Source organism: Castor canadensis, chromosome 8 (genome assembly GCF_047511655.1).
Source record: "Castor canadensis chromosome 8, mCasCan1.hap1v2, whole genome shotgun sequence".
In the NCBI taxonomy this organism is placed as follows: Eukaryota; Metazoa; Chordata; class Mammalia; order Rodentia; family Castoridae; genus Castor; species Castor canadensis.
The window spans coordinates 81,460,180-81,482,544 of NC_133393.1; the positions used below are offsets into that span (position 1 = coordinate 81,460,180).

Genomic DNA, 22,365 nt, shown 5'->3' on the forward strand with positions numbered 1-22,365 from the left:
AATGCAGAATATAGAAATATTCTTAGTCCACAGCAATGTAGAAATGACATGTGGCATAAGAAAGTCGAATATTTTTATTTTCTCACCTTTTAAAGATGAGGGAAGAAGATATAATCTAAGGATGATAAGTAAAATAGATATAAGATATTCAGAGTCAAAAGGTTAATAGGAAAAATAATGAAACGAATAAAAGAGAATGACAGAGAAAAAGAAACAGAACTGTAACTCCTGCTAATATGTATCATACGCTCATAGAGGATGAATAAGAAATTGAGGCACAAACAGGTTAATTACTTTGCTTTACACCAAAAAATACTATGAGATGAAGAAGCTAGGATTAGGCCCAGGCTGGTAATGAGTGCACATAATACCTTCAGCATGTGACTTTGCTCTGTTATTTAATCTAACCAATTTCTCTCTGTTTGTAAAAAGTAGAAAATGGTGACTTTTAAAAAATAAACTTGCTGTGACAATTATAAAAAAGGTATACCTAAGAGCTGAGTACTAATCCACGAAGCTCCATTGCAAATGCAAAGTGTGTCTGACATCATCGCTATTTTCATATTGTCATTGTTGCCATATCACAGGAACTAAACTCAGACAAGAACAAAGATTTCACTTAGGCTCCCTTTAGAGACAAATTGTTCTTGCAATCATTTACTGACTTTTAAACCTCAAATAGCTGATTTCTATTAAGAAAGGCTACCTGGCTAAGCGTAATGTCTGCTTTAAGGGCCATACAAGGCAGTTCTGTATTCTTTGCAAAGATTTGATAGAGAGAAAAGAGGAAGATTGTGAGACTCAAAGAGTTAAATAAATTTCTCACAGCTTAGAAAGAAAGACCTGCAATTTCAAATTCTAATCTCTCCCTGTGGAAGAAGCATCCACAGGTTTTATATTGTGTATATGCTACATAACAACCTTTTTACATCCTCTTCAGCTTCCCTTCCCTGCATCTTTTCCCACAAAGATTGTCCTTGACCAACTCCAGAAATGAATTTGATTTCTCTAATGCAGAAGGTAATTGGATTTTTCTTTATTGAATGCATCCCTTTAATGACTGTTTCTGCAATTGCCAATTTAGCTGCAAGTGAGCTGACATTGATCTGATGATATGACTTAAAATAAAGAGCTGGAACCGGGGTGAAAAAGATCAGCTGCCTGGCATCAGAAAGAATGTTTCTTGGCCTCATCTTGCCATTTTACCAAGAAAATGTTTTATATTTGAGTGTCATTTTTACAAAACATGCTGCTGAAATAATTGGCCATATAGTAGCAGATTGCCTCCTTCTAGAAAATATGATAAGTATTTTCCAGATAGTGCCCTGGGGAAAACATTGAAAATTGAATAAAACCCACCCAGTAATGATTTTGTTCCTTGAAAATATTATCATGCAGGAACAAGATAAATATTGCTGACCAGAATTAATTAAATCTTTTAAAAATCCAGTCAAATATGAAATATTTATTATGTGTTTATTTGCTTAACCTTGAGGTTTTGTTGAAATATTTGTCACAGAATTTGTTATCCAAGAAGCTATGAAAAAGCAGTGGTTGGAATTGTTGTATTTGAAAGAATAGCAATTCTTTCCTCAAAGGAAGTTATAAGACTTCTTTAGGTCAAAGAATATATGGGATTTAAATTTCTCTACTTTCACCTTTATTTCTTTTTTAGTAACAAAATAATTCACTTGACTCATGATTTTTATCCTCTCATCTTCCTTTTGCTCATTTTGATGAATAGAATGAATCATTTTTGAAGGAAAATAAAATCCATGGTATTAGTCTGAGAGAGAAAATAAAACCCTGTAATTTGAAAGGATCAAGAAGAAAATGAATGGATGAGAAAATCATCAGTGAGCTAGCTAACTCCCTTTAAAAAATAACCAAAATGGGGCTGGGATGTAGCTCGGTGGTACAGCCCTTGCCTAGCATGCATGAGGCCCTGGGTTCGATCCCAGCACCAAAAAGAAAAGACAAAAAATCTCTCCCCAAAAAATAACCAAAATGAGTATTTCTTCCTTTTTTGAATTCTTGTTATTAGTTGCATTCACATTTGTCAATGTGAGTGAGATTTTGAAAAAATTAAATGGAAGTTTATATTAAAAGCACTTATGGTTGTTGAGTATGTTCAGATTGAATGTTGAAGCTACATCTCATAAAGTTATTGTAGGCCTAAGTGAGGAGAGCTGACATAAATCTGCAATGTTACTCAGTGAAGGGCAGTGAACGAACTTTGGTTCTCATCATCCAAGTGAACTCTGTTCCCAGAAATGACATCGAGACAGAATATAAATAAGAATCAAGTTGAAATCTTTCTTGGAAATGGCTCTAAGGAGCCCACTATTCTGATTGCATATTAGGTGAGTGTGAGAATCATGGACATGCCAGAGAATGTTTCCAGAAGATGTGTGTCAGATGCTGCATGGCACGATAAGATGGGCTTGCTTGAAAGCCTCTTAGAAGCCTGGCACTACTGAAGGGGTCACTAATCCAGAAAGACCCCATTGACTCACAGTGTTTCATCACAAATCATTAAATCTTGTCTATTTTAAGGCCACTGTAGTAAGCTACACTTAAATGAAATGTTAATGTTTGAAAGACAAAACAATAGTATATTTTAATGTATATAAAAATTCTTCCTAGAGTAGTACAACTCATTCTTTGTCAGTTTTCTTAATTTTGAATCTGCCTTGTGTGTTTGTTTATGATTTTATTAATTAAAATCATAATTAATGAAAAATGTTTTCTTCTCTTGAAGTGAGAGTGATTTTTCTAGGGGAAAGGAAATGTGTGTGTATGTGTGTGTGCATGTCCTCTTTATAGAAAAAGAAGGAAATTCATTTCTCATGTAAGATTTTTTAAAATGCTTTTATAAAAGATCACTTATTTATGATGCATTGGACATTTGCTGAAAACATAAATATGTGGTGTAGTTAATGAGCAATGTATTTTTTAATGGGTCTTAAAAACAATCATTTATATACTAATTCATTTTGTCATTTTCTTGCATATATTTGGCTATATATGCAAGGAAGATTCTTAGACATTGGATACAAGGATAAATCTTCAGTTTATGGGATTTTAAAGTTCAGTTGAAAGAGAAAGATGTGAACATAAGTTAATAAAATAGAAGATGGGTCAAAAATAGAGGAGATAGACCAATTTGGGTTATATTACATATGCATGGAAATGTCACAAGGAAACTCCCTGTGTAGCTATTGTCAATGAACAAAAATGTCATTTTTTTTTCTTTTACAAAATTGGAGAACAGGAGGGCAGAACAAGTCCTCTTGGGGGGATTGATATCAGTGGGAGGGGGAGGATGTGGGGACAAGGTGTAGAAGAGTGAATATAGTGAAAATACTGTGTGCACATGTATGTAAATAGAAAAATGATACCTGTTGAAACTATTCCAGGAATGAAAGGAAGGAGGAATAAAAAAATGGTGAGGGAGGTAAATTCAAGTATGATATATTTGATACATTGTAAGAACTTTTGTAAATGCCACAATGTACTCCCACCCATCACAACAGTAAAAACTAAATAACCAAATAAATAAAAGTGTTACCACATGAAAAAAAATCATGTTGTCTACCAGTGGAAAGAATGGTGAAGACATCATAGTGGTAACATTCCTTAGGCTTCAGAAGATGGCAGAGTCTGTGCATATGGAAAAAAGATAAAGAATATTCTTGGGAAAATGTCATAGAATTATGTATGGGAGAATGCTAGCTAATTAGCATAAAAGTGATATAAAAATAATTCAGATTTATCAGAGAAACATGGTGCTAGTATAGTGATGCACTACTTGTCCAACAAAAAATAGGTTTTTGTCTCAGCAAATACCAACAAAAGTTGAATGAAAAAAAGAAGAGAAGGTAAGATTTTGACTAATTTTGACTAACAGTCTAGATACATCCGGACGTATTTAGATTTTGGAGTTTCTGATTAAACAAACTTTAAAAACTTATGGTATTTTATTTGTTATATATGTCTGTTTCTAAGGAAACATTAAGATTCAAAGGTGTCTTCTTATAAAATTTAATCTTGATGTGATATTTTACAAATAGTCTCAATATTTGACATATTGAATGACCTCAAATATGCTTACTCAGTATATAAAGTCAAATAAACTATCAGTATTTTTAGTTGGATGAAGTATATTCTAATTTTGTCTCTTCAGATATTCTAATGCTAAAGGATGTGAATATTCTACATTACATATTCTGCTCAATAGAATGTAAATTATAGGCTTATATTTCAATCTGAATTTGAGATTTCTGAAAGTGCTAAACAAGTTCCTTCCATTGCTTCAGGTCACAGATATGATGCTTCAGGACAAACCCTATCCTGATTGGGGAAAATCTGCAAGAGCTTTCTGGAAGAAAGGAAATGTTAGGATCATTTTATTCTGGTAGGAAATCATTTCATTTATTTATTTCTGCTTTGCCTAATTCCATAAAGAACTTGAGCCGGACGTGATTTTCTTTAGATATATTGATTATATCTAGAAAAGTCAATTAAAATCATTGACTTAATTATTTTATGAATTAATTTCTGATTACATATTGTTTCATGTGTACACTTATAACACAGAAGTTTTGCTAATACAGTGATATACTACTTGACCAGCAGTAAATAGGTTTTTGACTTAACAAAACAAACTATAATTTTTCAGTGAAATGTGATATATCAAAATTATCTCCTATATGCACTAAATTACCCAGAATATATACATATGTGCATATATATACATATTTTAATTGGTGTATATTAAATTGTACACAGTAAGGAGTTTTATGACACCTCCATGCATACACATAGTATACTTTGATTATATTCATCCCCTCTATTATTCTTTCTTAGCCCCCACCCTCCATCTCCCTTTTCCCTTCTCATTTTACTTCCATGACTTTGGTTGTTTTGTTGGATAGGAAACAATTTTGCTCTGAAGAAGTGATACAAAGATGGAGCCTCTTTACAAATCCTATCTGTTCCATTGGCATTTCTTCTTTATATGATTTCCTTTCATGCTTTATCACCATTGTGCAATTAAAAAAGCAACCCATATCTTATGGAATTTTTGTGGAGTCACTATTATTTATGTGTACTTGAGCATCTTAAAATAGAAAAGAAGGAAATGTAGAAACCACTTTCCTGTGGGGTATTCCCCTAGCAGAGCGGTTTTCCCAGCTATGTGAAAAGTTATGTGCATTCATGCCTAAGAGCAGTGTAATTGATGACAGCTTGCTGGAAAATTCTGGCCTATAAGCCTGCCTTTTGAAATGATAAAAGAAAGAAATGAAAGACTAGACATATATTCTTAAGTTTAATTTTTTTAGTGTGAAAGTTACAAATCATGGTAATGAAGTACTTGGGAAAAATAAACACTCTACCTTATCTTTTGTGGCTCCACACTGTCATTAACTGTTGTTAGTGATATATGACATGTTGAACTCAATTCTTAGAAGGTAAACAAAAGTGGGTTTTTCAATAATGTGAAAATAAATATGATTTTGTAGATGCTCATTCATGCCTTGTCTCTATGAGCTGATTGCAGCCTATTTTTATTGTGTTACTTAACCACCATATATTTTCCTGCTTGTAAGCTCCTCATATAGCTTGTCTGAATAATATATAATAATTATAGTGAATATTTATCGAGGGCTTATTTTGCTCCAGGCACTGGCTAAGGACCTGACATTCTATATATTTACTCATTTAGTCATGACAACCCTATAAGATAGGAGCTGTTATTATAGGCATAGATCTCTGAGGCCATTAATCATTACAATAGATTGTTTCTAGAACAACAAAAGACACATTGTTGTGCAGATTTCCAAATGGTCATCTTTAATTCTTCTTTGGCTCATTGTGTTAAATAAGAACACAATGAGATTCTGGGAATCCTCCCACCATACAGAATTCTCTGCATAGGTTTGAAAAATTATAATTTGAAATAAGGTAGATTCTAATATTGAAAGTGTTTATATATGACCTCTCTTAAGACAATATCCATTCACTCTCTATATCCATATAGCTTTGTATTAACTAATATATCTCCAAGTCTGCCCATTGATGACTATTCATTGTCAGTTACCAAGTTCAAGTCTTTGTAAAGGTGTGCCACGCTTATAGAAGTCTGAAGGTCCCTATGGTGGTTGTCATTAGCTATTCTTAACCACAATTGTTATTTCAAAAGAGAGAAATCCATGCTAGACTTTCTCTGAAACATTCTAATACCTTTTCCCTTGAACATTATTACTCAAATTTATGTACTATAAATCTCTTTTATGCAAATGGATTTATTTTGGCAAATGTGATAACATACCCCCATGTATCTTACAAAGTATAGTTTAAATATTTCAAAGGAATTTAGTTATCATCATTAGAAAATAGATAATAGTCTTACATGGAGAACAAACTGAAGTTCACACTTATTCTTATAAAAAATTATTGTTTCCATAAAATTATCTATAATTATATAGTGTATTGGAGAATGTTTTTTCACCGTTAGTCACAAGTAGTATTTCAAATAAGAGAGAGTATAAAATAACTAAAGAAAAGTTTAAATGCCTCTTTAAAATATTTTTCTATTTTATTGCGTTTTTGTACAGTTATGTTAACTTGACAACAGAACTATGATTTTATAAAAGGAAATCTGATGCAAAAAAGTTGAATATGGAAATTATGTGAGAAGCAAAGAAATATATTTTTTTGTTCATACTTTTCACATAAAAGGGATTTAACAAGTGTAAAGGGCATTGGCTTTTTCTTTTTAGCCTTAGAAAATGAAATAAAGAAATCAGTGACAAGATTTTAGATTAAATAGAAGAGAGTATTTGCATACTACATGTTACCCACTCAAAAGGGAGTATTTTCTTTTTATCTTCTTCTAGTTAGGAAAGAGAGATTGTTGTGGAAATCTATGTTGAAGAAGGAATGTTGCAAAGGAAACCTTCCATGAGTTGTAGATTACATGCAGCAGTTGAACAACATGCAGCTTGCACAACATGCCATGTGTTCCAGTGAGGTGACCTCTTATTTGTAGCTGCTTCCACTCATAAATGCCCATCAGAAACTACATCATTTGCACCTGTGAGGTCATGTGCTTCCTTGACTTTTAGTGAAAGATGTTGCTCCAATGAAGAAAATGGTTCCTATTTCGCTGCATAATTGTGCAAAGATGAGGGTGCTATAGCACTTAGGTTTTCATACTGGAGAGAAGACTAAATTATGGCTGTATTTGAAAGTACTAATTGGGAAAGAAGAAATAGTCATAGATCTTCTCTAAAGCACTTTCCTCAGACCTTTTGATAACTAAAAAGAATAAAGATCTAAGAATCAAAATCTTATGTGACTGCCTTATGCTCTTCTGTTTTTCAGAAGGACTACCTATTACCATTTTCATTGACTTGTGTCTGAAGCAAAGGAATAAATAGCAAATAATATGATATTCATGTTATTTCCTATCTTTCATTTATTCTCTAAAGACACAGTTGGTATGCTTTTGACGGGAAATATCTCACCTTGATATTTTTCAAACACTTAGCTATTTAAAAAAAAAAAAAAAGGAGGAGACACTCCTCTGTGATTAGTAGGATTGGCAGAAGGGATTGGGAGATCTCATTTTCCTTCCAGACAGAGGAGAGGATTCTATTTTTCTGTTGCTTCTGATTACATGTCTTGCTTTACTCAGTGGTAATGTGAATAAGGTGGCATGCTTCTTGGTAGAAGCATTTAAGTCAGTGAGAAGCCCTGGTGGCAATTGTGGAAGCCTGTGTCTAGGTGGAAAGAATGTGGGATAAGTCTCGCATCTTTAGCAACTCTGTGGACATACAGTATGAGCAGTGTGAGGCCACTGCATTATGGGGATTGCTTGATACGGAAACATAGCTAGTCTATCCTGATATACACAGAAATTCATTTCTAGAAATGGTGTGCTGCATGACCAGTGATGGAGATTATACAGATGGTAATCCAAGTATGATACTAGTAATATATTTGGTTAAAAACTTTGGTCTGTAATATTTGGAAAGTCTCCTAGAAGATAGAAGGCAAAATATTATTAGTGTTTTGCTGTGAGCATCTATGTACAGCTGTATACTTCTGTTCCATCCTTGTACATAAAAAGGATAAATTTTTATTTTTTTTTTTGAATGAATGTCTTATATTTTTAAAAATATAAGAATGATAGGGAGCTAATAATATTGAAATACATAACATCTATGTACGAACAAGATACAATGAAACATACTGAAAACTCTTGAACAATACAAGGTAGGGGAAAATGGATAAGGAAAAATAATAGAGGGAGTTTAACTGACTAAAGTACAATATATTTACAGGTAAAATACTAAAGCAAAGCACCACCAAACAATGAAAAGACTTTAAAACAATGAAAGATAGGAATGTAATATGGGTCAAGTTAAGGGGAGGGTCATAGCTGGAGGGGAAGGGTAAATGAAGAAGATAAAGGAGGGTGAACATGGCTGATGTACTTTTTACACATGTAAGAATATGGAACACTGAAACTTGTTGAAGTTATTTCAAGAAGGGGAATGGGAGAAGAGGGAGATTAATGGAGGAAATGAACCAAATCAGGGTACAATACATGTATATATGAAAATGTTACAACAAAACCCCTGTATAACTACCATATACTAATGAAAACATGTTTTTAAAAAGGACTTTCCCTAGCACTAAACTGGTTTGGGCAAGCATCTCTAGGTCCTTTTTAAATTTTGTTTTTATTTATAATAATATATTTATTGTTGTTATTACTATTGCTTTACTTTTTCATGGTGCTGGGGATTGAACATGTGTAACTCTGTCACTGAGTTTCATCCCTAGCCAAATTGGTCTTAAATATCTTCTTTTTTCTTTGTCTAAGCTGGCCTTGAACTCAGTTCTTAACTGGCAAGCAAATGTACCTGCTGATATTTCTCCTGCTTTGAATATCATAGTTGTTAAAGTCTAACAAAAGAAACTCAGTTGTTTAACTTTGACCAGACAAAAGTTAACTGAGAAACTATTATTTTTTAAATTTACATTAAACGTGGTATTGGAGAGTAACATAAAAATTTTTAAAAGCAATAAAAATGTTTAAGAATGAGGGAAAAAGTTAGGCAGTGGAACTTTTTTTTTTCAGTAGAAACCTTCTCATGCTATGGTCACAAACAGAAACCATAGAAGCTTTATTGAGATATAATTCACTGATCATAAAATGGACCCTTTTAAAGTGCACAGTTCAGTGGTTTCCAGTATTCACAGAGTTTCACAACCATCACTGCAGTATAATTCTAGAACATTTTCATCACTCCAAAAGGAAACCCCATACCCACTAGAGTCACTTCCCATCACTTTCTCACCCACCCCGCCAGCCCCTGGCAACCACTAAACTGCTTTGTTTTTGTGGATTCCCATCCTGCACAGTTCATCCAGATGGAGTCATGTAGACTGTGTAGTCTTTTGTGTCAGGCAGTGGAACTTTTAATAACTCTGCTAATGTCTAACTGTATGACCTACATGGCTACTTTTAGTTTCTCTTTTCTTGTTTTTGCAAGAAGAATGTGTTTTGTTATTCTGTGTAATCTCTTTCAGCTCAATAGTGCTGTTTTTATTGTAAGGCTAAAAGTACGAAGAAGGAATAATGTTGTTCTGTTTTGTTCCAGAGGCGAACTATGTACTATTTAGTATAAGTCCCAGAGAAGCAGACTTTATCCTTCGTATATGAAAGAATTCCCTAAAATAATGTGAGCCTCTCAGTGCTGAATAAACCTGTCTGAAGATGTCTTAAATTCCTTATCAGTAGAAGTGTTCTTGCAAAAGCAAGATTACAATCTATTAGGGTTGCTATAGAAGGATTTTCACATTGCATGAGAAAAAAATCACTTTTAAATTTCCATCAAACCTCAAGATTCTATGAATTGACATCTCTAACTAGTGTTAAAAGTGTTGCATATTTCCACTTATGGTAAAGAGAGTATTAATAATAATCTAATTCACTGTAATTCTTTATCAACATGTCTCTTTAAGCAGTTGTCCATTCTTGATTTAAACTGCCACTGTAATCAAGGAGAAACAGAACATTTTTAGTCAAAATGTGGTAACGGCACCTAGAGAATCTCTTACCTTAGGTTTAAATACAACACTAAGTTAATGGGTTCCAATTTAACTATAGCTACTGCAAAACCTTCTAATTAAAAAGTTTGAAGGATATGCTTCAGTTGATTTATTTTTTGGCCAGATGCAAGAGTCCTAATTCTTGATGAAATGATAATTAATTTTGCTTTACTATGTTATTGTTCATTTAAAAATAAATTCTATATTCATGCACAAGAGATTTTACTCTCTGGATACATTTATACCTGAGCACAACCTTGTGTCCTGATACACTTAATATTGCTGAACAAATAACAGCAATATTTTAGCTTATTTATAAATATTTATTAAATGCTGGATACAATGTAGAATAGTGGCTAGAAAAACAGCCTTTTGAGCTTCCTGCCTGGTTTTCAATCATGCCTTTACTACTTACTATATTGTGTGCTGATTATAATTTTCTTGTAATTCCTTATTGTTTGTAGCACCAAATGCTATCTATAGTTCTGAGAACATGGAGCAAAGTAAGGATTTTGACACTGTAATTTTTAGTTAAGTGAAAAATACAAGGAGAAAAATGGAGGCAAATTTAGCTATGGGTGTGGGTGATGTGATGTGGTAAGTGAGCTCTAAGTATGGTTTTATAAAGGAGCTAGAACTGAAATATCATCCCAGAATAAGTAGGAGGCAGATGAAAGGAGACATGGTGATTGGTTAGGTATATGGCATGAATTGTCTTAAACAATTCAGTGGATGATTACAGTGTCCTCTGAGATAGGAGATACTGGTAGAGAAACAAAGTTTTAGGTTAGGCATAATGAGTCTAGACTTATAATGTTGATCTTGAGGTGTTTGTAATGATATCTAGTAAACAGTTATTATGTGGATATGAAGCTTTGGAGTGAGCTCTGAAACAGAAATATTGCAAAAATTATAAAAATTGTATTTCAGTTTATATTTCTTCCTTTATGTAGATGTTGTCTACATGTAGACAATGTGTGAAGGAATGTGAGTGGGTTCAGAGTGAGAACAAAAGATCAGCTAAGATAAAGCATTTAGAGCTCTTTTATTTAGGAACAGGCAGAAAAGGAGTCTAAAAGAAAGGAGGGAGGGAGAAAGGCAAGCAAGAAGAACAAAGGGAGAGAGAGGGAGTGAGAGAAGAGAAAGAAAAAATGAAAAAAAAATTAAAATGTATAGTGTAGATGTGAAGAAAAGACAGTTCATGGAATGTGGTCAAGTCAACAGCCAAATGCTGACAATAGACCAAAATGCAAAGGTTCCATGGCACTTAACTCTAAACAAACTGAGTGGGAATCTTGGTCACAGTGGTTTTCTGGAATGGTGCTGATAGAAGCCAGGTTTCTAGGTCAAGTCATGGTTAGGAGAAGAGGGGAGTTGGGAACAATGAGTGCAGCCAATAAGAGAAGATTATTTAGAAATGAATATTATTCAGGAAAAACTTAAAACATATTTACTGTTTTAGCTATTTATTAATTTTCCATATTCATAGCATATCCATTCTTATGCAAGATAAAGAACTCATTTTGAATTGTTTGATGCATGTATATTAGATTAAAATGTCTTAAAGTTATGTGGTGAAAATTTGCTATGAATATAATTCTCAGTGTTTACTAGGAAGATGGAGGACAAATAGTCATAAGATTTTAAATTAAATACCTTTACAAGTTTAAAGACATTCATTAAAGTAAAAATAGCGATTAAGTTTTTACATATTTCTACCTTTATCATATTATTTGGGAGCAAGTATGCTTTACTTATCATGTTCCTAGAACTTAGCACAGTGCCTGACACATATTGAGCGTTATATACATGCTTGTTGAGTTAATTACTTTGGTGAAGACTTCCAAATCTACCATGGTCTCTGATAATTCTAAAAAATTATGTCACATAGTGAACTTCATTAAAAATAACATAAGAATAATTTAAAATTCTTTGACTTTGTAATTAATGGATGTTTATATGATTTTAAGGCTTATAAATTTACTATTTTTCTTTTAAAACATACAGAAGTATTTCTTTTCAGTACTTTAAGACATCCCGGTCTTAAATAATGTGCTGTATTACAATTAGAAAATTCATTAAAATAATGAAGTAAGTGTAACTAGAGTGTCAATATCATCCTTCTACTGACTCTGAAAGTTTGTTTCCTGCAGACTTTTTGTTTATTTTTAAAACGTGAGTGAAGTTTAGTGGGAAAAAAGTAATTGAGTCTTAAATCGCTTAAATAGTACTTCCTAGCAGATGCCTTCATTCCAGTTGTGAAAGCCTGAAATGGGAATAGTGAGCCCAAGAACAATTCTTGGATTGTAATACAGGTTTGGAAATATGGCATAGTTTTTCTGTAAAGAGCTATTAGAGAATACATCTATTTTTTAATTTTAGATTTGCTAGTTGAATAGAATACTTCCTTGAGCCATGAGACCTAAGTCATACTGATTTAATATATTTCTAAGATATGGTGGTGTTTTCAAAGGTGCACAAATTTAAAATAGGAACTATAAATTGTAGAGAAAGAAAACCACATTTAACCAAGCTTAGTGCTACATTAGTCACTATTGAAAATTCACAACTTAATGATACTCAAACCAGAATTGTAAGTTAACTAATACTCTGATGTCCTCTACAGGAAAACTAATTTACCATTGTCATATGAAAACAAATCACTATTTGTTTTGTGAACTATGGACCAAAAACTAAGAGAGACAGAAAGAGCAAGGGAAGGTTCACCCAGGACAAGTCGAGGCTGGTGACAGTCTGCACCAGTGATCAGTCACTTTTTTGGGGCCAGATAGCTACTATCACCTAAATCTAGCTTGCAATTCCCTCAATAATGCTCACTCTTGTCTTTAGAATATCATTTTCATACATTTCCCCCACTGACCAGCACTCCCTCTGGGCAATCCTTCTGTCTTCAGAAGTGATGATGCTTTAACAGTATTGAAGTTAAAATGCTTTGATGTTTGGTTTTTGCACCTAAGTAATTTTCTGATAACCAGACATAGAAACTATAAGCAGGTGTCACAGAACTGGAGATGCACTCTTTTGAGTTTCATCTCACCAGGGTTAAATAAAACCTGTTTTTAATAGCTGGGCATATTAGTGAGTTACGTTATGGAAGCCAAGCAGGAACCAGTGTCTCCATGTATAATCTAGGCAAAACTTTGCCATGAGTCAGAGACAAGGGCAGACTTGCCTCATTCATTAACTTCATTATTATATTTATTGATTGGGCCAGGCATTCTAGCTGGTATGCAACAGTGAATAAGAAACATATCTGATTAACAAAGATGCAAAGATTCTCATAAAACCTAGGAAACCAAATAACAAGAGCACATAAAAAAATTATGTACCATAACTAACTGGGATTTATCTCTGGGTGTCGCCAGTATTGGGCTTGTCACAGTCAGGGTTTCCTTTATCTGCACTGTTACTCTACAAGGCACTTACCATTATTAGCTGTATTTTCATGCCAAAAACAAATCTGTGCTTTTGGTTGCACAGCTAGTGAACAACAATGCTGAGATTCAAGTGCATGCTGGATCATTTCAAAGCCTGCAAAATAATGCATTGAACACTTTCACTTATTTAACACATTTAACTATGATCAATTATGTTTTTAACATATGCATTTATTATAACCTTTTCTTTCTTCTTGCAAATGGATTTCAGTTGCCTAAATAAAAGGTATAAAATCCAAGAACCCTTGAAGGTTTTCTGCTTATGTCCTAATATTCTTGTATTATCGACAACTAAATTGAAATAAAAATAAGTGACTTGCCCAAGGTTACAAAATTACTTAATGTCACCATTGGCAATGAACACTCAGAACTACTGAATTCTGATCTAATAATCTTTTTACTGTACCACATTGCCACTCTGTATTCTTTTTGTTGTTGTTGTTGTTTAAAAACCATCAATAAATTTCAAACTAAAAGAATTTGCAGATGACTGAATATATTGAAATAACAACTCTGGTAAACCAATAGTGATAATCAAAATGTTCTGTGAAGTTTAATTTGGTGTAATTATATGTCATTTTCTCTTAATGATAGAAATTAGGCAAAGAAAAAAGATATACAATATATAGTTTAATATGTCACTAAGTCATGATGTATTTCTAGAAACTTTACTTAAGTTCATGTATTAAAAGCCAACTGACATTTTTCTTGTTTGGTTTATCTTCAGGGTTTTCAAGGGCTTAAATTCTGTAAAGTTCATTTCAAAGTTAAAAATAAAGATTACAAATGTCATAAATATTGATAACAACCATAACAAAACCCCATCGTTTTACTAGGAAATATTGAAAGTAAGGAGCAAGCAAACATCGTAGCTAATCAAAGAAGAATTCTGCTCCTTGGAAAACAGTGAGCTCAATATTCCTGCAGGAAATATCTGCCAGGAAAGTATTCTAGCTTGAGTTTTTTTTTTTTTTGCAAGAATAGACTAGATGGTATCCAAAGTTCTTTCCATTCTAACTTTCTATGAGTGTAGATAGTCTGCTTCCTTATTTAAAGTTGCAAAGTGTTTATACAGGCACGAGATGCCTAGAATAAGGATTAAAGCAAGTCAAAGTAACACCCTAAGGAAATATTATGTTAGTTTTAGCATGCTTACTCTATGGAGCACTATTGAGCCAATAGAAGGTACACTTTTGAGTATATTAAATAACACTTAATATCATAGGTTTAATAAATAACGTGAAACTGGAATAGAGTCAGACATTACTATGAACTCATCTTTAGCTTAATGTACAGAAATAATTTTAGTTATGTTTATGTTCATATGTGTTAGATTAAAGTTATGCATATTATGACATACCACATATGCAGTAGTGGTCTCCTAAGAATATAATGAAATTGAAAAATTCCTACCTAATAATCTGAGGGGTTGTCTCCCAAATTAGTAAGTGACCAGCTGTTTATATCAGCAAATTTTGTTGTTGCCTATTTCTATATAGACTTCAAGGTTGCAGCAACAAAAGCCTTCATGTGGCCAGTGTGCCAATCTTAGAATAAGTTTCTAGCTATGTACTGTTTTATTGTTGATACTATTCTCCTCTCAGTTTAGCAATATCACAAGTACACATAAGCATATATGTATGTGTATATATTACAATATATAATTTTCTAGTTAGAATTTTTTGTGATCTATAACTGATCATGCCTTCCTCATGAGCAGGCTAGGATGTTGAGTATGGGAAATCATCATAAAATTTAAATAACTAATTAATGGTGTCTGTGAGGCTTTTGGTTTAGATAATCTCTTTCATTGTGTGCTGTTGTTGCACAGGAATATTCATGACAATGATCATGTCCTGTGTGTTTCCAAAAAGTTATAAGAAAGAATATGGAATGATGGATAAAAGTTTGAGGAGACAGAATATTACACAGTGGGACATTTATTGAAACATCACACAATACAACATGAATATATACAATTTTTGTGTCCATAAAAAATAAAATAATTTTTAAGATAGTCTCATAAGACTTAGTGTTATTTGATTGTCTATCTATTTTGGATAAATATTTTGTTTTTTAGATCTCCCTCCTCTACCCCATCCTCTTGACTTACTTTATGATGGTGGAAGAGGAAATGTCTACTATCTTTGCTGATTTCAGTGGTTGGCTTACTTTTTTTGTGTGGACAGTGATGGGTGAAGTGCAGTTTGTCCTCTAATCTTTCACTCCTTTCTATTCTGTCAGCCACCCCAGACCTTCTTCCCTCATGGTGGTTTCTAACTAGACTTTCATTTGAAATTAGATGCATGTTTACATGTATGTTTGATGGAGTTTCTTTTTCACCTCCAAAGTTAAAGTTTATTTTCTATTCATGGCATCAAACCAAAGTCTATTAGGAATGTTCCACTTTTCCCCAAATTGACTTTTCCATTGCTCCTTAAGATATGCTGCTCATTTTTTAATCTAAATATTCTCTTCCTTATAAGCTATGAGTCTTTTAAGCTTTAGGGGTCCTGTCTCCTACTTTTTGCATTGCAGTTTCACCTTAGTTAACTAAATCAGCAAACTATATATTCTGCAGGCTAACTTGTGAGGTTGCATATCAAATCAGTATAAAAATGGAAATTCAGGTAGAAAATAAGCAAAAATAACAACATACCAAAGAAGTTTCCAAGAAGTATGATTGTTTGCCTCACTCAGTCAGTTGACTTGTCCCTGTCCAAAGATGAGGACTTCGTGGGATATGATCTACCACCTTGGCTATTGATTCATTGCTCTCATTATCTTTGTGTGTGTTGTGCATTTACTGTGTTTTTGGTAAACATTCTTCCCCCATGCCTTAACCCTTATAGTTTCCCTTCTTACTTAAGAAAGAGACCTTCAATTTCTTCCTCATTTTATGCTCACTTGTCTCTCCCCTAATTCCATTACACACACATAGATACACAAATACATGCTTACATACTCATAAACAAATCCATACATACATACACTCACATTTAGATTGATCATAATCTTTGGTTTATAAAACTTTCACTATTGGTCCATTCAAGACTGTTTTTAATCCATCTATCTATCTATCTATCTATCTATCTATGCCTATATATCTTGACTTTACAGATGTCAGTAATTTTCAGTCTTCTTAAGAATCCAGAAAGCATAAATACTTTAAAATAAACTTTTATGTTCCATCTACTTCACTCTGTGTATTTATTGATATCCCTTCCCTACTTCTTTATCTGTGTCTAGTCTAGAATGAAAGAAGCCAGAAGGAGCCAATGGTTTTTAAAAGTATTTTTAAACAATATCTTAATCTAAAAGAAAGTTACCTTTGGCAAAATGTCAAGAATTTGAAAGCATATAAAGCAGGATTTACTAGTCATTAGGAGTTTCATTTTTCTCTCTGAATCTCTACCACATAAATATGGGCCCTCAATCCCTTTGTCTATAAAGCAAGCCTTGTTTCTAAATACTCTTTTAGTAACTAACTATCCCAGAGGCAATGAGATTTGCTAATAAATCAATTAGTGTGATTGTCATTGTAAGACACATGGAGAATTTTTTTTAAAGTCACCATGAGCTTGTTTCCTTAGGCCCACTTTATTTCAGTCTTCATCCATCCTCTCAATCTCCCCAAACTTGTGTCCTGAACGCTTGGACACAACAAACCTGCAACATCAGGTTTCTATGCTGCATCTACTCCTTCTCCCATCCATAAGGAGTGGGGATGTTAAACTAAGTGCCCTTAGATATACATGCTTTGTACATACTTACAGTCTTGGTAAGGTAGAACTACTAAATGCTATCTTTTTGTATTTTCTTTTGTCTTTACAGAGAGGTAATTTGGGTTAGGGAAAGGAACAAAGCCTACATGTCAAAGGAAAAGACTGTAGATTTTATCCAATCTAGAGAAAACATACCCCTTTTAAATTTTCCCTCACGCTTCTAAAATACAGCTGGCTGGAATTCTCTTGTAATATACCATGAAGTAACACAGTACTTAGTGCAATGAAATTTGACTATCACAGAGAGGAAATGACAAGCCAAAAAACTGCCATGAAACTACATTAAAGTATACTTGGCATTGATTTGAATTACTCCTCCTGCATTGCAAAAATAGCACAGTGATAGAATTTCTGGAATTAAAAGAACAGAATGTTGCCAAAGTTGAAACTCTCAAGGCAATTTAGTATGTTTTTCCCCTATGAATAAATGAGCTTATTTTTTCCTTTTAGCATAAATGCATATATATAATCATATATTTTTCCACAGAATTCTCATTTTACACCTACATTACATGAAGATATTCATTATTTGCTTCTACTAAAGCAATTTTAACATACAAACATTTTCATCATTGACCATGGCATACTTTTTCTATGCAAGACATGGTAAGGACAAATGCAGGTTTCTGAGTGAACAGGACACTTAACATCTTCCTTAAACTGTAGAAGACTTCAGTTAAGCCACCCATGATCTTTTGCTCTGGAAAAACATTATTTAGCAGATTTGTGCCAGCAGTGGGTTAGAGTTACTAGAGTGGAATGAGAGAAGGATAATCCTAATTTCTCTGAGACTCTCTACTAAGGATGGTGCTTTAAGTATATCATCACACTTTTTTACAAGCCCTGTGAGGCAGATGTTATTATTACTTTTGTATATAGGAAGAAACTCTGCTTTATCTAACTAACATCACAAAAATGAACTTTTACATTTATGTAGTGCTCTAAATGTTTAATGAAAGGAGTAGAAAAGCTGGGCACTGGTAGCTCATGCTTATAATCCTAGCTACTCAGGAGGCAGAAATCAGGAAGATCATGGTTTGAAGCCAACCCTGGCAAAGAGTTTGCAAGATCTTATCTTGAAAAAATACCCAACCCAAAAAAAGGCTGGTGGAGTGGCTCAAGTGGTAGAGTGACTGCCTAGCAATCATGAAGCCCTGGGTTCAAACCCTAATACAATTAAAAAAAAAAGACTAGAAAAAAATAATGTGGTCCCAGAGAAAAGTATTTTTCTCCTTTGGATGAACCACATGACTACATAGTATAGAGAGGAATTGCTGCTGGTGTTTGTTTAGAAATTTTCTTTATTGTTGTCTAGCAGTTCATTCAGGCACCATCATCTCAATGTAAGTCAGCTTTGGTCTCAGAAGTACCAAAAAAGAAGTGATTTGGATAAGGATGAGGTTAGAGATAAATGTCACTAGAATGCCCTTAAAAGAGCATGATGATAGAATTAATTATAGTTATCAGAGTGCTTCTCACTTTCTGAGAAGCAGCTCTTTAGTTGATTTCATCATTGTGGGAATATCAGAGTGCCCTATACAAATTAAGATGTCACAAATTAAGTTTAAGATGGTTATGATGTAACTTGGTGATATGATCTATGGGATCTTTATGCATGGTCTAGCAGTGACTGAAACATTGTTATGGACTGCATAACTATATTTATTTCTAAAAGTGTAATTTCAACCAGCAGAACTCCTGGATTCAGTATCACAGATTCTTCTCTATCCAGGAGTAGGGAATTCACCAGTCCATCTCACGTATACTCCCAACTCTCTCCTGCTCTCCCCATATGAATATGTACATATTCATATATCATATTTGTATAATACATAATTCATGTTGCTATACATATTGTTGAGGGCTGTGTCCCCCTACAAATTCATATGTTGAAGCTCTAACAGCCAGTGTATCAGAATGTGACCAAACTTGGAATAGGGGCTGTAAAAAGATAATCAAATCAAAATGAAATCATTATGGTAGTCTCTAATCCAGTATGACTGGTGTTCTTTTAAGAAGAAGAAATTAGGACATAGGCATACACAGATAAAAGCCTATATGAAGACAGAGATAAATAGCCATCTACAATTCGAGGAGTGAGGCCTCAGAAGAAACTCTGCCAACACATTGATCTTGGACTTCTAGCCTAATTTTTAAATAAAGAGTTAAATAATACAAGACAGCCTCATGCCACAGATTTTTACAAAGGCAGTTTCTAGGGTCTAGATGCCTTTGGTTCATTTCTTGTGATGTCCAATCTCCCACTTACTCAGTATTTACATTACAGGCTCACAACAGTAAGTCGATTTGCAGAAACATGACCCTGGGCACTTTATTATTGGCATTCATGACCGAAAAGATTCAATCATGTTTAGTCTATTACACTTATGGAAGCAAGGAAATGGATTATTAATTAGTATTTTAGAAATATTTGCAAGTTGGAGCAAAATAGTTTTGAAAGATTGGCTAGAAATTCAGTTTACTCAAACAGCTCTTTCTGCCTAATCATGTGTTAAGGCAACACAGACTTTACCAAAAACAAATCTCATACTTCTGAATTTGAAAAACAGAACTATTTTGTATAGTTTGCATTTCTGTAGTGCTTTACAATATAGAAAGGACTTTGCAGAGCACTGTCACCTTCCTGTGAGGCCTTTCTAAGCTCCATCGGTAGATACAGACCCCTCTATTTTCCATCCCTCAGTTTAGCCTCTTAATAGCTTTCATTAAAATGTGGCAAATTAGACACAGATATAGATATATACACACAATGGAGTTTTACTCAGCCATAAGGAAGAATTAAACCACATGGTTTGAAGGTAAGTGTATGCAACTGGAGGACATCATGTTAAGTGAAGTAAGTCAGGCTCAGAAAGTCAAAGACTGCATGTTTTCTCTCATATGTGGAAGACAGATCCAAAAGATAAACATATACCAAAAAAAACCATGATCATATACAAACTCATGTGTCAAATAAGTTTATAATAGTGGAACTACAATATGGAACTTGGGAGAGAAGAGAAAAGAGAATGATAGTCAGCAATATTAACTACATTACATCCGTGCAGATAGAGGATATAATAATATGTACTGGAAGCTGTTAAAAACATGTGGTGTGGGACTGGAAGCGGGGAAGGAGAGTAATGGAAGGGATTGAACTAATCCAAGTAAAGTATACTCATGGTGGGGATACTTCAAGAACCCTCTTTGACCATTGACTTTGGAATTAATAATGAAAGATAGGACTGTAAAATAGGTGCAGTGTGTGAGGATTATTGTGGGAAGGGGAAGAGTGAATGGAAGAGATAAAGATGAGGAATATGGTTGATGGGCTTCATATACATATATGAAAGAGAACAATGAAACTTCTTGCAATTGCTTTAAGTGAGGCTGGGAGGGGTTTGTGGGGCTGTGGTGGGAGATAGTTGTGGCAATCTAACCAATGTACAATGTAAGGCTATTTGGAATTGTCACAGTGAATTCTCCCTGTATAATGAATATATTTAATAAAAATTTTAAAAAGTAGCTTTCACTACACTGTAATTGTTTGCATGTTCATCTCCTCAAAGACAGCATCTGTACCTATTCAGGTTTCTGCTTCTGTGGCCCGAACAGTTCCTGCCATACAGTAGGTAACCAGTAATATTGATAGAGAGTCTTAGTCCTTCCTAGACTGACCATTTCTATAACAAAAGAATCTGGCATCCAGAAAAATTAATTGACAAATAGGGTTGGTGAGAGGTTCAAAACCCGGAAGCTAGGGGTAAGGTGAAGAAAGGAGGTAGTGATGTGAGAGAGTTGGTAGCAGTGTGAGGCAAGGTCATTGTAGGTGTTGAGCTTTTCTTCAAAGCAAGATGGGAAGCCATGGATGGTCTTAAATAGAAGCATAATATGATTTCATTTATTCACAGTATTCATAATGTGAATAATAATTGAATGATTATTCAATCATTGCTCTGGCTGCTGAGAGAAGCAAGGACACCAATTAAGAAGACCCCTTGAAGGGGTTATGACAAATTGAACTACAGAGGAAACAACTGAAATGAAAACATGTAGATAGATTCTAGAAGTATTTTGGAAATTCAAAATAAAACTGGCAAGATTTGCTCTCATTTTTATATAAGAGTCTTGTTTATTCATTTGAAAAATAGTTATTACTTGTTACGTGTCAGTCACTATTTTAGACCCCAAATATGTATGAGAAAAATGAGATAAGTTACCTGTTTCAGGACTGGCAGTTTATATTCTATTCTAGTGGGGTTATACATAAATAAATAAATGAATAAATAAATAAATAATCAACCAGACTATCAATCACATAATGGTTTATGCTATAAAGAAGTTGGTGCAGATGGTGACCTAAAGAGGCTACTTCAAATTGTGCAGCCAGATAAATTCCCTGAGATGGCTAATAAGGGAACTGGATGAGACAGGAGCAGCCATATAAAGATCCAGGATGAAGCATCCCATGTAGAGGGATGCTTTAGTGCATGGGCTCTGGGGTGGGAGCTACTGGACATGTTCCAGAAATAGAATTAATATGGTTTGAAAGTAGTGAAAAAAGGTAGAAAGTCGTTTGAGATAAAGTTGGCCCAAGACATGATGTGAGGCCTATGGCCTATCTAAAGAGTGCAATGGGAAGCCATTGTGGAATATGAGACCAGTTTGCAAAATAATTGCTCTAGTTTCCATGTGAAGAATTCCTTATAGGAAGGCAGTGTGCAAGATGGGCAAGACCTGATGATGGCTTGGACCAAAGTAATAGCAGTAGAGATAGAAAGATGTGCATGGAGTATGTCTTGGAGCAAAAATTGATATAAAGAGTAACAGACTTGAAGATGACTTGAATCTTGTGTCTTTGATTAGCTTGACATCATTTAGAGATGGGAAGATTGGTGGAGGAACAAGTTTGGAGAGGAAAATCAGGATTTTTCCTTGGACACGTGTCTATCAGGGCATCCAAGTTATGATGTCAGATAGGCTGATTGTCATGG

At 33.8% G+C, this 22,365-nt stretch overlaps 1 protein-coding gene across 14 annotated transcripts in view; it reads left to right on the top strand.

The window, feature by feature from the left end:
* Tmem117 (transmembrane protein 117) overlaps window positions 1-22,365 on the top strand; it is a 554,639-nt gene that overhangs the window by 306,159 nt on the left and 226,115 nt on the right. For all 14 annotated transcript variants that reach the window (XR_012450820.1, XM_074083197.1, XM_074083195.1 and 11 more), the window contains one exon: window positions 4,320-4,417. Coding sequence is in view for 13 of the 14 variants with exons in the window: in XM_074083197.1 (XP_073939298.1) it covers window positions 4,320-4,417 (98 nt within the window). In the remaining variant the exon portion in view is untranslated. The remainder of the gene's footprint in view (window positions 1-4,319; window positions 4,418-22,365) is intronic.